The following is an 18,346-nucleotide window of genomic DNA, read 5'->3' as shown; positions in this document are numbered from 1 at the left end:
AAAAACTCACAGAAATAAACATAAAAAAAGATAAATACAGAAGTAGCAGCAAATATTTCATGATTTTGCTGACTGAATACAGCATCTTCTGGAAGCTCAGTTCTGTAAATTAATCTGGGACACCACTTATGGCTGTAGAGGTGACAAATGCTCTTACATATTTGTAAGGCTGAACAGTGGTGTACCAGGTAGAGCGCATGCTACCATGTGCAAGGACCTGACTTCAATTCCTGGTCCTCAAGTGCAATGGGAAGCTTCATGAACAATGGAGCTGCAGATGTCTCTGTCTACTGCTCCAACCCTCTCTCCCCTGCTCTATTTCTCTCTCCTATGCTCTATCAAAAAGAAAAAGGGAAAAATGGCCACAGAGAATGGTGGAGTTGTGTAGTCCCCCAGTCCCAGCAGTAGTCCTTGTGGAAAAAAATAAAACAACACTTATCTGTTTTCTATTAAAACAAAACAAAGCAAACAAATGTGTTAGCTGATAGTAACAATTTCCTGGGTAAACGTAAGACATTTTCTCTTTTCTGAACAAAACCAGCTTTATATTTTTAAATTTCCTTAATAAAGTTCAGAGAAATAAAAGAAAAAGTTATAGAGATTACCTAGGCCAGGTTCCTAACTGTACATGATTTCAGCAAAGTTAAGTGAGTGGTGGACAAGCTATACCTAGAATTCAGATCCACTGACCTGCAACTTATATATCTTCTGCCAGATGATTTCTCCTACACTGATACCAAAAGCCCTTTCCCAGTCTCTCAATTATTTCCTAGAACATTTCTTTTATTTACTCATTGCTTGACTTTTCACTCCTCAAACTCTGAAGTTTGGCATGACTCTCTTTTTAAAAAAGCTCGATACCTGCTCCTGTTCTCGTCATTTCATGAAACTCTCTGAAGCTCAGCTTGGAGGTGATTTTTAGCATGAATCCCTAGTATGAGCAGAAATATTCCTCATGACATGCTGTCAACTCAAGTGACCAATTTCCACTTTCCAAAGTAATCACTGTACTTATACAGAGCAAGACTATTTTTGCAGACACTGAGGAACAACAACAAAAACCCAGAATCATCTTCATATAACTCCTTCCCATTGGTTAATCTCACTGTCTGGAGAAAAAAAAGGGTGAATTAATCCCCCACTACACATAGTATCTCAAGCTGACAGCCATATTATCATGGTGTAGCTTCTAGTTAGGTGAATAGGTCAGCATTTTCAAAGAAAAAAGGTAAAAAATCACTCAAGTATCAAGAAAAAGAAATTGATTCTCAATTGAAACTGATATGTCTTCACCATAATACAAACTATTCTCATTAGCTCCTCACTGCCTTTGTATGCCCCACCAGGTTAATCTACTTTGTACAAGGCTAATTTGAATCCGTAAGTTTTCCTTCTGCTTGTCACCAAAGCAATAATACCATCTTCTGAGACCACTATATGAAATAGTCAGTTTTCTAAACTTTCAGCAACTTTTAGCTCTTACTGAAGCAGCTTCCTCAACTTTAATATACCTATAAACAATTAAGACTCTTGTAACTGCTGATACAGTTCGTGGACATTCTCCTATCTACAGTTGAAGACTGCATTCCCCCCAAATTACTCTCCATTTCTCCACTTCCTGCTCACGAGTTGGCATACTGCTCCCTTTGCATAGAAGAACACAGACTGCCCTCCTTATCCCATGTATTCACTTTTCACTTCTAAAATGTAGTTCTGGGCTGACCTTTGAAGCAAAGCAGTATTTCTTGAGTAACTACAGCTAAAGCTTTTCCATTTCACAGTACATCAGCAATCTTAATAGAACTGTGCAGGCATGTACTTATTAGAAGCAAATCCTTCAGCATACTGATATACTCAATTCACTAACGGAAACAACCCACTCCCAGATTCTCAGATTTATAGAATTATTAGTGAGATTTATAGAGTACACTGCGGTTGAGGACTTATGACATTGTACAAAGAGCTTCTCAACTTTACAGTGCTAAATGTTACAAATGTAAACAAGGAAATAAGGACACAGTAGAATGAAAAAGGACCTAAGAATGGCGAAGAATGAGAGAGACAGAGTGAGTAAGAATGTGAAGACAGCATCAATGATGATATTCAATTCCAAACCACTTACAGATTTTTTTATTTATGCAAAGGTATAGAATTTAAATTAACTTTTACCCCCCTACAGCTTCTACAGCTAAAGTATATAAGTTTTAGAGTCAGAATAGGTTCAAATCTTAATTTCAGATACCACTATCAGCCGAGTCACTTACAGCATATTACTTAAGTTGGACAGATCTCATAAGATTGTGGTAAAGACCAAGTCAGTGACTATATACATGCTTAAAGCAACACCTTGTACATAAAATTTGATAAATATTAACTGTAACTAGATATGTTTTGTTACTCTACTGTGGATGTTCAGTTGAGGGTCAAGTATGATTACTACTGAATTTAATGAGCTATTTTATATTAACAGCCATACCTATTTTGTCAACCTCACTTATCTGAAAATTATCAACACTATTTTCTACTCCTTTTTTTTTTTTTTTTTTTTAAGAGAGAGGCAGAGAGAGAAAGAGAAAGTGAAAAAGATCCCACCACAGAAGCTTCTGTTAATGTAGTGGAAGCTGGGTTCAACCCTGGGTAGTGCACATGGCAAAGCAGCACACCAGCCAACTGAGCAACTTCACTGGCCCACTATCTCTTCTTCTTCTTATCATTATAATATTTATTGGAGATAGCTAAAGGGGAGAGGGAGAGATAGATGGAGAAAAAAAAATACAGAGACCTGCAGCACTGTTTCACCACTAGTGAAGGAAGCTTCCTCCAAGTAGATGGGGACCAGGGACTTGAACCTAGGTCCTTACACACTGTAATATGTGGTCTCTATCAGCTGTGCTACTAACCTGATGCCCCCCAATCTCCTATTCTTAAAAAAAAAAACAACATGAGCACAATCACTTCAGAACTAGATATGTAATATATCTATCAAGTTTTAATATCCACATTCAGTGACTGGAAATAGAGATCTAACTTGTTACAGAAAGGCCTATTTTACTCAAAGCACTTCTGATACTAACTGGATGGTTTTCCACACCAATCAGTTTTCTAATTCTCTGCAGATGGCCAACTGGAGTGTGCCACTCTCTTGATATGTGAAAACATTCACTCCATCATATTAAGTTTTATGAAGGTCAGAGTTACACAGGCATGGTTAACTAAATTACCAACCACTCTTCCTTCTCAAGAGGTCAGAGGTTCCAACCTCAAGAGGCTGAAGTTCCAACCCCCTAGTCACAGGGTTGGTCCCTCTGGCAATAAGCCCCACCCTCCCAGAGATATCTCACCACTACAAAATCAGGTAAGACTGAAAAGTACTTACTATCAACAGCAAAAGATGGACCTTGCTTATCTATCACTCAATGAAGTCTCAGGGTTTTAAAAGGTCAGTGAGGAACCAAGGATAAAGACCCAATATCAAGCTCTTACATCACAATATCACATTGGTTGTAATATGTTTTGAAACTGGAAAATCTTTCCTCAACCTGCTCCTTTTATTCACCTTGTTACTGTGCGTCACTCATTCAGGTACAGTGAGCAGGACTTGTTTCCAAAACACTTCATGTATTTTGCTTTCCTTCACCTGACCTCCACTAGCTCTCAAAATCAACTAGGAGATGAGTCTCCTATTAACGTCTCTCTCTTTCCCTCCAACTCCGATTCATCTTCCTTAAAATACGATCTGATAAGAAGGTATGTGAGTTGGGTAAAATAGGTAAAGAAATCAGGATATGGTGAAGGAAACAGAGTTTTAGTGATAAAAATGAAGCACATGCATAGAGGTGTTGGTTTATAATGATGTATATCCTAAGTATATATTAGAATTCATTGTTTACTCAAAAAAATTGATTGGCTATTAAAAGAGGATATAAAATAGTAAGGATAAAGTAAGTCAAAAGGATAGGGATAAATATTGGGTGATTTCACTCATAAGTAGGGATTAAGAAGCAAAGCAGGGGGTCGGGTGGTAGCGCAGTGGGTTAAGCGCACGTGGCGCAAGCTCAAGGACTAGCCTACGAATTCTGCTTTGAGACCCCGGCTCCCCACCTGCAGGGGAGTCGCTTCACAGGCGGTGAAGCAGGTCTGCAGGTGTCTATCTTTCTCTCCCCCTCTGTCTTCCCTTCCTCTCTCCACTTCTCTCTGTCCTATCCAACAATGAACGACATAAACAACAATAGTAACCACAACAAGACTACAACAAAAGGGGAAAAAAAAAAAGAAGCAAAGCAAAGAAAATACACAATAAAATTGTGATAAAGTGTGTTATATTTCAGGATTTCTAATTATCAAAGGTGGAGGGGAGTAAAAGGGAGTTGAGGACCCAGTGCCCTGTGACTGACACGGAGGTATAATTCAGGGAAATGTGAAATTTTGCTCCTGTTAAAAAAAATGTTATAAGATTTTGCTCAATAACATAAAGTAATACAGATAAAAAAAATAAAAAATGATGACAGTAAATCTAAAGTGTTTTCATTTCATACTTAAGCATTATAAATATGTGAGGTGACAGATATGTCATCCTTGGTGTAGTAATCAGATTGAATATAAACATTTCAAATATCACGGTGTGCACGTTAAGTTGACCAAATGGTCCCAAAACTTGCATTTTTAAAAGGATACAAACAAAAAAGCACACTTGTTAAAACACATTCTGTTATGGGCAGGTTGGTAGTACACCTGGTTGAGGGCACACATTACCACAGGACCCTGATTCAAAGCCCTGGCCCCACCTACAGGAAGGGAAGCTTCACAAATGGTGAAGCAATGCTGTCAATCTTTTTCTCTCTCCCTATTCACTTCTCCTTTCTCCCTCTTAATTTCTCTCTGTTCTATCAAAAAAATACAGAGAGAGAGAGAGAGAGAGACTCTCTATAAAACTTTTTAACTTCTTATAGTAAAACCTAACTCCAGATCATTTTTTAAAGTTTGAGTAATTGCTAGCTATACCTCTCATATACTGACTATATATAATGTCTCATGTTCCCTAAAATGAGTTACTTTGTTAAGTCAGAGCTATGCAAATTCAAAGACTAGTGTCAAATAATGCTAAGGCAAGATGACAAGTACTAGCTGAACTGAATTCATTTCTTCTAATGGTTCACCATCAACTTCCCATCAGTAGTATGATTATAAATACTATTCTAATATAGTCTTAGCAGCTACTTCAGAAGTAACTTCTTAAGAAGATTCAGTGTATCATGACCTTTTATTATGTATGACTACTAATTTTTACAAATGTAATAAAAATGCATTAATAGTCTAAGTTCTTTTAACTGTTATTAGAAGAAAAATAACATGTTAAATTTTATATTTAAAAAAAGTCTTAACATTCTCATTTCTGATTCCACAAAAATGAACTACTTCCTGCATGCTAAGGACCACAAATGTAAAAATGCATTACAAATTATAACTGGTTTTGTTGAACAAAGTTGCTATTGTGAACTTTTTTTGGGGAAACATCAAGTCTACATTAGGGAAGGTTATCTGAACTATCTGAAATAGTTAAGACAGGTCAGTTAGGGGAAAAAATAGGCAGAAAGACAAAATTTAATTAAAGATAAATAAGAAGTCTATAAAACCAATTTCCACCGATTTGTTTTCTGGGTATGCTTTCTCCCCAGGAAGTCTTTTTACCCTCAGGGACCAAGTAACAAATAACCAAAATCACAGTTTCAGATAAACCAACACTGAATATCTCTGAGTAAATAAATTGAAGAAGAGTGGTACAGGGGAATTTTTTTTTTCCCAACAAAATCCATTTAACATTATTATAAAGATACAAATGTTGTGTGAATAATTCCTTTGGTCACTGCAAGGCCAATATGTACTTTGGATTACTGAAAGGTGCTTCCAGAATATTAAAATATATTGTTCTCTACTCTAGTAATCATCAAAATCTTGTAATAGGTCCTGAGGATTGAGGTTTCATCATCCACCTTTCAAACACTTGAAATCAACGAGTTAAATGAAACTTGTCACCCACTTTATATCACTTGAGCGTTTTACTTCTTTTGCACATATCTAGAAGTAATTGAATTTCAGTGGGAAGTGACTACTTATTTAAACAATTTTTCTTGCAATCCTTTCTATCTAAGGGAGTTTTGCCCTGTAAATCTATTCTATGCTTCATGAACCGATAGAACTTCCTAACAGGTTTAATTCAGTATCTTGCTGTGTATTTTCAGACTGTGCTACATTAAGATTCAATTTCTGTGACCAAGGTTATACTTCATTAAACTGAGTATCATTATGCTAGCTGAATCTTCCTGTAAAACAGAAAATCACCAACCTATGTATCTGCTGACAAATATTTTCTTTTTCATAGTGATGAAGAGGGAACCATTCAAAAGTTATAGTAATTGTAAAATTCCTCACTCATTCCTGTTATGGATATAAAACCGAATGAGTACGATTCATCTACAAAAAATTTCCCAAGGCATCAATAGATGTTAAAGAGGAAACACTAGTACATTATAATGAGCTATAACTGGGTTTTATCTTTACTTTAGAAACTAAAGAAAATGCAATTGCTCCCCACACCTATAGACATCTAATCTTTGATAAGGGGGCCCAAAGCATTAAATGGAAGGAGACTCTCTTCAATAAATGGTGCTGGGAAAACTGGGTTGTAACATGCAGAAGAATGAAATTGAACCACTTTATCTCACCAGAAACAAAAATCAACTCCAAATGGATCAAAGACCTAGATGTCAGACCAGAAACAATCAAATACTTAGAGGAAAACATTGGTAAACACTTTCCCACCTACACCTCAAGGACATCTTTGATGAATCAAACCCAATTGCAAGGAAGACTAAAGCAGAAACAAACCAATGGGACTACATCAAATTGAAAAGCTTCTGCACAGCCAAAGAAACTATTAAACAAAGAGATCCCTCACAGAATGGGAGAAGATCTTCACATGCCATACATCAGACAAGAAACTAATCACCAAAATAGATAAAGAGCTCAGCAAACTTAGCCCAAAAAAGCAAATGACCCCATGCAAAAATGGGCAGAGAATATGAACAAAACATTCACTACAGAGGAGATTCAAAAGGCTAATGAAAAACTGCTCTAGGTCACTGATTGTTAGAGAAATGCAAATTAAGACAACACTAAGATACCACCTCACTCCTGTAAGAATGGCATACATCAAAAAGGACAGCAGCAACAAATGCTGGAGAGGCTGTGGGGACCGACAGAGGAACCCTTTTACATTGCTGGTGGGAATGTAAATTGGTCTGGCCTCTGTGGAGAGCAGTCTGGAAAACCCTCACAAGGCTAGATGTGGACCTTCCATATGATCCAGTAATTACTCTCCTGGGGTTATACCCCAAGGACTCCATAACACCCAAACAAAAAGAGGTGTGTACTCCTATGTTCATAGCAGCACAATTCATAATAGCTAAAACCTGGAAGCAACCCAGGTGCCCAACAACAGATGAGTGGCTGAGAAAGCTGTGGTATATAAACACAATGCAATACTATGCAGCTATCAAGAACAATGAACCCACCTTCTCTGACCCATCTTGGACAGAGCTAGAAGGAATTATGTTAAGTGAGCTAGGTCAGAAAGATAAAGATGAGTATGGGATGATCCCACTCATCAACAGAAGCTGAGTAAGAAGATCTGAAAGGGAAACTAAAAGCAGGACCTGATCAAATTGTAAGTAGGGCACCAAAGTAAAAGCCCTGTGGTGAGGGGTAGACATGCAGCTTCCTGGGCCAGTGGGGGGTGGGAGTGGGTGGGAGGGATGGGTCACAGTCTTTTCGTGGTGGGAATGGTGTTTATGTACACTCCTAGTAAAATGTAGTCATATAAATCACTAGTTAATACGAGAGGGGGAAAATTAATTGTACGTCTCGAAGTTTTTCAAAACACAAACTGAATCTTTTCAATATATAGGCTGTGTAATTGATATGCAGACTCTCTCAAAAGCCTAGACCAAGTAGATCAGAAGCAACCAATAGCACAGCTATATACAAGATACTGGGTACTGTACAGCAAACCCTAGATAAAGGACTTTTCAAAGTTAACCCAATTACCAAATAATGTGATGATAACATTAACTATCGATTGTCTTTTGGAACCCTAAGACAGCAGGAACCTCACATCTCCACTATGGAGCCTCTACTTCCCCCAGTCCTAGAACCATTGGATAGGTCCCACATTCCCGTATGCCTCTCCCAATCCATATCAAATAATATTGCATCTGCCGATCACAACCTAATCAACACAATGATTGCCACCTCAACATGCTTCACTTCAGACTGTGTCCAGAGACTTCACGTGTGGAATGACAACCCTTCAACTTCATTACTCGGGTGAGACCTTTCCTTTCATAGTATACTCTAATTCCATCTCAGGTGGTTCACTCTAACAAAGTCCCAAAACCTAGATATACACCAGTTTCTGTGAGACAGAGCATATGTTCACACGTATCCATAAACTACTGCAAAATATATACCTGAAAGCAGAAGTACACTAGAGTTTGCAGTGAGTACCCCCCTAACACTTCCTCTCCACTATTCCAAGCTTTGGGTCCATGATTGCTCAACAATTTGTTTGGCTTCGTATGTTAACTCTCTTTTCAGTCACCAGATTCCAGATGTCATCAGGATGCCGGCCAGGCTTCCCTGGACTGAAGACCCCACCAATGTGTCCTGGAGCTCCGCTTCCCCAGAGACCCATCCTACTAGGGAAAGAGAGAGGCAGACTGGGAGTATGGACCGACCAGTCAACGCCCATGTTCAGCGGGGAAGCAATTACAGAAGCTAGACCTTCTACCTTCTGCAACCCTCAATGACCCTGGGTCCATGCTCCCAGAGGGATAGAGAATGGGAAAGCTATCAGGGGAGGGGGTGGGAAATGGAGATTGGGTGGTGGGAATTATGTGGAGTTGTACCCCTCCTACCCTATGGTTTTGTTAATTAATCCTTTCTTAAAAAGAGAAAGAAAAAAAAAAAAAAGAAAATGCAATTGCTTAGGAAAAACCAGCTAAACAAAGTAGCTAAAAACCAACTCAAGAGACTGTAACCTCTATTTCTCCATTCACTTATTCTCACTTAATTATATAATAGCTTTCTAACAGATAATCATTTTCCAGGTGCAATTCCCACTAAGGCATGTGCATGACACTGCAAATATTTCTCTAAAATTCACTTTCCTATGTAGTCACTGAAAATACTTTCTTTTAACAATAAATTGTGAGCCTAGCAAGTGACAGCATTTATTATAAGCTCTGTGATTCTGCACCCATTTCTAAATCTTTCCCTCACTCACACTTCCTTATATTTAAAGAAGAAATAATGAAACAGGCATTGTGGGGTTGTGGGATTTAGAAGATGCCGGCCTGCCCACAGTAGTTACATAATAAAAGTCTAGCTATTTTTATACCTTCAGACTTAGTCTTTGAACCTGCATTCTAAGAATTATCAGACTAAAACTGGAAAAAATTTAAAATGTGTCATTATCATATAATCAACTCACTAATATGAGTTATCTATAAAGCAAGCTTAAGACAAGGGAAGTAATTTGCCTAATGTCAAGAAGTTTTTAAGTGACAGCAGTGAGACCCAAAACTAGGCTTCTAGGCTCGTCTAATACTGAATACATCACAATTCTCTCTACCCAGAAACTTCTACCTGGTCTATATTTTTATTGTGGAAAGCAAATGCTCAGTGCTTCCTTAGCTTCTATTCTACATGCCTAACTGGATGTCAGTCAGCTAATTTATACCTTACAAATGACTACATTTTTCATCCTGCTATCTAGACCCCCTCCAGAATTTGGGAGTTGAGTAATATAAATAATCTGCTGGTCATCCAGGTTCAAAGAGAAGATAAAAATGAAGAAGAGAGTCAGGCGGTAGCACAGCAGGTTAAGCACATGTGGCGCCAAGCACAAGGACCAGTGTAAGGATCCCGGTTCGAGCCACTGGCTCCCTACCTGCAAGGGGGTCGCTCACAAGTGGTGAAGCAGGTCTGCAGGTATCTTTCTTTCTCTACCCCTCTGTCTTCCTCTCCTCTCTCTATTTCTCTCTGTCCTAGCTAACAACAATAATAACTACAACAATAAAACAAGGGCAATAAAAGAGAAAATAAATTTTAAAAAATAAATAAAATAGAGTCAACATTTATTCTATACCTACTATAAGACAGATGCACAGTCTAGTTATTTACCAAAATTAACAAGTTTGAGAAAGAGGTAAATGAAGAAAACACAACTCTACAGTAATCTATTTCATCTTACATAGTAGGTACATCAACAAATGGATATATATGTATATATATGTGTGTGTGTGTGTATATACATATATATATGTATGTGTGTGTGTGTGTGTGTGTGTAACTTTGGTAATTTTTTGAAAAGCAGAATATATTTGAAATGTACATGTATATTACACATATAATGACATATATATGTATACCTATATGTTTGAAAAGCAGATATATATATACACACACACATATCTGAAAGATAGAGGAAATAGCTGATAGAACACAGGATTAATATGTCAGTGCTAAAGTTCAATCCCCAGTGCAACTTGTGCCAAAATAAGTGTAGTACCTTCTTTCTCTGTGACTTAGGTCAAATACTCTTATCTCATACAATAAAAAATTAAATAAATAAATAAATATGACAAAACTAATATATATTGCTCTGTAAATATATTATAAAATGGTAATAAATCTATATCTCCATGGTAGTTTATAAATAACGATTGTTTTAACAATATGAGATTATTTTGGTGCTGTAGGGGTTAAAAAATATGTGTATAGTTGGAAAAAGGACTAGAAGGCTTGATCAGGGAAGAGAGTAGCTCCCAAATATGGGAAAAGTATATAAATATTGTTAACTGTAATCCCCAACGATTTGATCTGGGACCCATATTCAGCACAGGAACCTGTGTAACCCCTGCATCCCTGTAGGTCTGTGCTCACATTCTGTGGTCACAGCTAGGAACATTCCAGGATACACTAATTTCAGGACCCATCTTCCTCAAGTGGTAGGGTATGCTGTCCAACCTCCCTCTAGAAAACAGAATAGTCCCTACCATTTTTTTTTTTAAATCTTAATACATTTTTTAGTTTTTACCATTTTTGATCCACACTGAGGGCAAGGTCTTGTAGGGCTCCACAAAGGGGTCCATTGTGTTGTTCCTAATGGAGATGACCAGTGGCAGTGGATGGAGGGATCTATTAGAGGTCTGGGCCCAACATGTCTGTGTGGGAATTCCAGTACTCCCTAACTAGGGGCTCAGGTGATGGGGTGGTCTGGTATTCTACTTCTTTTTCCAACTATGATAACATCTCCCCAGAGAATACCTTGGGTACACCTGCCTGTTATCTGTCAGACTCAGGCAAAAACTAATAAAGTCATGGACCCTCTGGAATATATCTAAAATAGACCAACTAGCTTTTACTAAAATGGAGACTCCAACTCTTCATCTACAATATTCAGGCCTTTAGGTTCATGATTAGTCAACAATTTGTTCTGCTTTATATCTTAACTCTTTTTCAACCACCAGGTTCTAGATGCTATAATGATGCTATCCTGACTTCCCTGGGCAGATGGCCCCACCAATGTGTCCTGGAACCCTGTCTCCCCAGAGCCCTGCCCCACTAGGGAAAGAGAGAGACAGGCTGGGAGTATGGATCGACCTGCCAATTCCCATGTTCAGTGGGAAAGCAATTACAGAAGCCAGACCTTCCACCTTCTGCACCTCATAATGAGCCTGGGTACATGCTCCCAGAGGGATAAAAAACAGGAAAGCTATCAAGCGAGGGGATGGGACATGTAGTTCTGGTGGTGGAACTGTGTGGAATTGTAGCCCTCTTAGCCTATGATCTTGTCAATATTTCCATTTCATAAATTTAAAAAAAAATGTGCACTTATTTATTTTTAAACAGTTCAGAGCACCACTCAGCTCTGGTGCTTTATTTACTTTTTTCACAATGGGGTTGTGGCGGGGACCGAACTTTGGACCTTTACAACCTCACAAATTCAGTGTTGTGTGCTACAGACTGTATTCTTTCCTTAGCCTGTACTCACAAAGTTTACAGGTAAATTTCTGTAAGAAAATAATTACTCAACTCACTTTTTCTTGATTAGTTAGATAGTATCTAAACTTCCAAACAAGATCCTGTTCTTCATATGTAAGTTGCTTGGTGGGTGGATAGCTCACAATAATCTATAACAAAGAAGAAAAAGTACCATTTTGTTAAATACAGTCTTCATCCATACATCCACTTTATTTATAATTCACTTATTTAAACATCTCCATGCACATACAATCAAGTCAGACTTGGATGTGCTGTGTGTCAGTTTTTAAAAGACACTGCTACAATGTAAAAGTGAAGATGAAGTTGAGGGGCTCAGTGGTGACACACCTAGTTGAATGTACATATTACATTGCACAAGGACCCAGGGTTCAAGCCCCCAGTCCTCACCTGCAGGGGGAAAGCTTTGCGACTGGTGAAGCAGTGTTGCAGGTGTCTCTCTGTCTCTCTTCTTCTCTGTCTCCCCTCCCCCTTTCAATTTCTGTCTGTCTCTGACCAATAATAAAGTACAAAAAAAAAAATTTTTTTTTAAGTTGAAAAAAAAATCACTCTCTAGATGAGAGTGCACTCTGCATTGCCAATAGGTTCTTAGAAACTGCAACTTTAAGCAAAACAGCCTCTGAAAGCAAGTTCTCTAATAATACCCTGTAGTTCAATGTCAATACTTGTTTTTCCCCATCAGTGTTATATGAACTGATAAAACACCAATAATGAAAGCATCAGCTCCAAAATAGGAAAAAAAAAAAAAAAAAAAAACTAAAAACAACACGTTTTTCTCTTTTTTTTCATTTTTTTAAATTTATTTATTATTAGATAGAGACAGAGAAATTGAGAGGAGAGGGAGAAAGACAGAGAGATACCTGCAGCCCTGCTTCACCACTCATGAAGCTTTCCCCGTGCAGTGCAGGTAGGGACCAGGGGCTTGAACCCGCATCCTTGTACACTGTAATGTGTGTGCTTAACCAGGTGGGCCACCTCTTAGCCCCCTCATTTTTCTCTTAAGTAAATGTACTGAACAACACATATGCATGACCAGGTCTCTCCTAGGCAGTCCACACTGTGGTCAACTTCAAAGAAGACTACATCACAAAACATACACTGTGAATGTTTCCACCTCTACGCCTACTTCCTTAAAGTCCTAAAATAATAAGCCCACGCGTATTTATTAAGTAGGAAAACACCAGGACCACTTGCAAGTGAAGTTTTAGTCTCTCAGCTAAGAGCAAATTACTCATTTAATCACTTTTCACATTAACATTCTCCAAACGCCCTTACATTAAGCTGATCTCTCGTGGCAGCATTAGGTTTGAGGTCATGGTCAGAAGGTCCACTTCTTAAACTCCGGGCAAGCTTGTGGTGTTTGCTCTCAACTAAATTCTCCTGCAAATCATTTTAAAAATATAAATTAAGCACGTAAACTTCAATAAAAAGCAATTTAAGTAGTCAGTTGTAATTAGAACCTAAGACCAATGAATAAAATGTAATTCCTAACCACAAGAGAGAAAAAGCATTTTCATAGACACTTATATATCAATCAGCTCACCATGGACATCTGAGGGTCAGGAACTTTCACTATCTCAAAGCTTGTTAAAATTGGCGAAGACTCATCACCATCCTGAATTACAATGCAACAGGTTAAAAAAATAAAGAAATAAAAGTTTAACCAAATACTACAAAATAATACATGACAACACACCCTCCAATGTATTTTAATTCTATTTAATACACATATTCCTTGCTTTTGAAACCTATCCTCTACCAGCTATTTCTTAAGACATTTAAGGATATCAATTTCCACCTTTTGTTGCTGATGAAATATTTTAAGAAGAATATTATACTTCACAATAAAAATCAGTACTACGGGCTTCAGACATATGAAGCCTAGAAAACAGTGTGCTTTTTAAAGTGTGTGTATGTGTGTGTTTAACATTGCTTACTTTGGCAGTAGGTTAAGTAAGTTTAAATTTAGAAAAAGAAACCACAGGGGATAATTAAAATACAGTACAATGGATGTGCTACATAACTTATAAAGCATTAAGTGGACACTGGTAACTTTTAAAGTTATCACAGCTGGGTTCCATTCAGTGAAGTAGAATTTTGAGCCTGAGGTTAAAGTTACTTAAATTCAGACCCAGCTAGAGACTCAGCAGCTCTGTTTTTCAGAGTGACATCTATTCAATACAAAGCAAACTTAAATAAAGACAAGCAATCAATCATTTCTTAAGAAATGAGGCTGTCATAGTGTTGGTATTATCATTTTTGAAGAATGCTGGCTTTTATTTTTATCCAACTCAGGTAAGAAAGGTAATTCAGGAAAATAAATGTCACTGCTTACATATCAGAAAAGGCTAAACCAATTAGGGACGCGACTCATTTCCTCACAAGTGTGCACCTTGCGGCAAGTTTCTCTGTCAGTTTCCAAATGGTAGTGTATTTTCAATTTTAGACATATTCAACAAAATCAGGAGTCACTGAAAGAGGAAGTATTGTGACTTGGCTTTTGTTCAGTAATTGAGTCTTATGGAGAACCCACAAAATCCCACAGCTGTTGTTTAACGGGCTGGTTCTCAGTCACAACACCAGAAAATACATTTATCAGACCAACAGTGACAAGTAATCTTCACTGAGGCTATCTGTCATAAAAGGCAGGTGACAAGAAAGTCTATTTCCATTAGATTCAATACACTGGCCCAGCAATCTCTACACTAAGTGGAAATATGACAGGGTAGGAAGATAGGCATTAATTTCTGGGCAATTTTCAAGAAGCAGTAGAAAGGGGTCAACAACCATTTCAAAAATACTTGAAATTCTTCTAATTTCTATTCTGTTATTTTCTCATCAATTATCAAAGCTGTCTCTCAAAAGATTCTTTGCAATTCTAATGTTTTTAGAGGTATCAGCATCTGTGTGTTTTTACAACATAAACTCTATATGGACAGAAAATAATATTTTAAAGGAAATTGTATATAGCATAACATGTAAAGTACTTTTTTATGAAAATGTACTGACAAAAAATTATTTACCCATATTTTCTTTTCTCTTATATGGAGTTTCTCTAACATAAATATAAATCTATCTTCTTATCCCTTTTCCTCAAGAAATAAGATTTATCAATTTTAAAAGTTGAAATAATCTGACTTATTCTAACTTTTTAATAAAGGGAATGAATACAAACCCAAGGAAAAAAATAGACAAGCCACAGGAAAAATATTCCTAAAACAGATCATCAATGAAGTAGATACACCCTAAGTTTGCATTATGAAAACATCTTCCAACTAGTAAGTTCGTTATAAAAATATACAGATTTTAAAAATCACTTGTGACAGATTTAACAAATATCCCCCATTAAAATGTAAATGTAGTTTCAAAGTGCTGTTTCTAATGAACAAGTAGTAAGCAAACATACAGCATGTAAATACAGCCATATATTAGGAGAAAGTTTATTCTATATGCCATGTATCAAGAGTCTGTCAAAATTTGAAATGACTTAACCATTTGTCTATTTCTATAGTAACAGGAGTCTGCTGGTTTATGTGGCTTTGTACTACATGTGCAATACTGCTGTAATATTAAAGTGAAGAACTTTCTATAAGCATTTAAGGCACATAGATTTTTTAAGTAGTTACATATCAAACATAAAACCATTTTCTTGGACATAATAAGCAGAACAAAACAAATAACTATTGCATATTTACTACCACTGAGTCTAATGGTAACAAGGTCTTGTTAATTCTGCATCTATCAATAGATGCACTTTACTGTAAGGTGTGCTCAACCTGGTAAGTCACCAGGTGGCCCCCAGCATAGAGATTTATTTTTTGTTTGTTTTTGTTTTGTTTTGTTTTGTTTTTTACCAGAGCACTGCTCAGCTCTGGCTTATGGTGGTGCGGGGAATTGAACCTGGGACTTTAGAGCCTTAGGCATGAAAAAAAAAAAAAAATAGATGCACTTTGACGAAGTCTCTCCTAAGTCTATTTATGTTCTGTAAAGAAAATACATGAAATGGATTGGACCGAAGTCATAACCATAAACCAGTCCAAATCAGTGTCACATATGAATTTCTCACACATTGGGTGAACATATATTTACTCTTGTATACTTCATTTTCAATTGGTAGTCACTAGAAAGATGATTCTTTTTATCTTTCAATTGAACACTGGTTGTTAATAATAAAGTAATTCCTCTACTGTCCTATTTGTTAATTTACAAAACATTTAATTAGAAAGTTTTTAAACTCTTGCATGTTTATTGAATTCCACAACCCAGAACTGCATTACAGGAATGATCTGCTTTTGTAATCTTGTTGCAGCTCTAAGACTTGATTTGTGTACATAAACAGCTGCTGCTGACAGCTGTCTGCTGCTATTCTGCATCCAAATAATTCATCTCAGCAGGAAAAGCCGTAATTTTGTAATGTTTTCCCTCCTCTCTACTTTAGAGACCATAAACAGTTTCAAAGCAAATACCTTTTCATAATAAACAATACCGTATTCCTTATCGTCACACTTGACACATCGAAATTCAACCATCAAGTACATGAAATTAGAACTTCGCTTTTCACTCTAAAAAAATATGAAAAATTATCACCTTTGACATTGTCCTAAAAAAAAAATCAGTAATATTTCACTGTTCCCAACTTAATAATATAAAGACTATCAAGAATATTATGTACAATCAAAATGTAACAACTCTTAGTTCATTATTATAAATGTATCCTGTAATGTTATGTTACTACATAAAGACTGCAGTGTCTATTGTTAACTTAGAACTTCTTCAAACTTCATGACATTTCTTATTGATTTACTAGTTTAGATTTTATTACATAGAATCTTGAAGGTATTTTTTTTTTTTTTTTTTTTTTTGCCTCCAACGTTATTGCTGGGGCTCGGTGCCTGCACTATGAATCCACTGCTCCTGGAGGTTATTTTTTCCCTTTTGTTGTTGCTGTCATTTTTGTTGGATAGGACAGAAAAAAATCGAGAGAAGAGGGGAAGACAGAGAGGAGGAAAGAAAGATAGACACCTGTAGACCTGCTTCACCGCTTGTAAAGTGACCCCCCTGCAGATGGGGAGCCGGGGGCTCAAACTGGGATCCTTGAGCGGGTTCTTTGTGCTTTGCACCCGCTGTGCTACCACCCAGCCCCCAGAATCTTGAAGGTATTTTGTAAACATTTATCTCATAACAATTTCATTTCAAAGAGAGATTTTTTAATACCTGTAACAATTTATGCAGAACAGTTCAGCCTAAATCATACATTTAGTTTAACTAGAGAAATGAATGATCATAAAATAAAAAATAAAAAAAAACACAGTAAGCAAAGTATGGATAGAGGTTTTCTGAGCTTAAGACCCAGAAATTACCTCCCTAATACTACCTCTCCACTTTTCCAAGCTTTGGGTCCATGATTGCTCAACAATTTGTTTGGCTTTGTATGTTAACTCTCTTTTCAGTCACCAGGTTCCAGGTGTCATCAGGATGCCGGCCAGACTTCCCTGGATTGAAGACCCCACCAATGTGTCCTGGAGCTCAGCTTCCCCAGAGACCCATCCTACTAGGGAAAGAGAGAGGCAGACTGGGAGTATGGACCGACCAGTCAACGCCCATGTTCAGCGAGGAAGCAATTACAGAAGCCAGACCTTCTACCTTCTGCAACCCTCAATGACCCTGGGTCCATGCTCCCAGAGGGATAGAGAATGGGAAAGCTATCGGGGGAGGGGGTGGGATATGGAGATTGGGCGGTGGGAATTGTGTGGAGTTGTACCCCTCCTACCCTATGGTTTTGTTAATTAATCCTTTCTTAAATAAAAAATAAAAAAATTAAAAAAATTAAAAAAAAAAGACCCAGAAATCTTAGACCATTTTAGCAATTCATAAATGCCCCTAAGATGACCTTAAGTTATCTGAAGGCTCTGACCTATACACTCCAAGTACATGGGGGGAACTTCTTTAGCCCTCCCCATGACTTGAAAAATGCTGATTTTGTATCCACATACTAAGATGAAGTCTAAAAAAGTGACTATTCTTTACCCAAAGTAGCTTCTGCTTAGCATCCACCCAAACTCACTTCTAAAAATGACCTTTCCCCTCCCTGCCATTAGAGATTCACAGGGTCTTTGTGTCTGTACTATTTCACCACTTCTGGCATACTATTTTTTGTGGCTTCTTTTTTCAGATATTAAGAGAGAGATTCCTGCTCATGAAGCTTCCTTCTTGCACAGTGCTGCTA

General features: G+C 37.3%; 1 protein-coding gene across 2 annotated transcripts in view; it reads right to left on the bottom strand.

Moving 5' to 3' along the window:
• Positions 1-18,346, bottom strand: part of PIK3C3 (phosphatidylinositol 3-kinase catalytic subunit type 3) — a 134,079-nt gene that overhangs the window by 81,835 nt on the left and 33,898 nt on the right. For both annotated transcript variants that reach the window (XM_016193414.2, XM_060173799.1), the window contains 4 exons: positions 16,587-16,682; positions 13,664-13,735; positions 13,396-13,500; positions 12,159-12,251 (listed from right to left, as the gene is read on the bottom strand). In XM_016193414.2, coding sequence (XP_016048900.1) covers positions 12,159-12,251; positions 13,396-13,500; positions 13,664-13,735; positions 16,587-16,682 — 366 coding nt within the window. The remainder of the gene's footprint in view (positions 1-12,158; positions 12,252-13,395; positions 13,501-13,663; positions 13,736-16,586; positions 16,683-18,346) is intronic.

The sequence above is a fragment of the Erinaceus europaeus genome, chromosome 15 (genome assembly GCF_950295315.1).
Source record: "Erinaceus europaeus chromosome 15, mEriEur2.1, whole genome shotgun sequence".
Classification (NCBI taxonomy): domain Eukaryota; kingdom Metazoa; phylum Chordata; class Mammalia; order Eulipotyphla; family Erinaceidae; genus Erinaceus; species Erinaceus europaeus.
The sequence above is the reverse complement of the archived record's forward strand: the minus strand, read 5'-3'. Positions and strand labels throughout refer to the sequence as shown.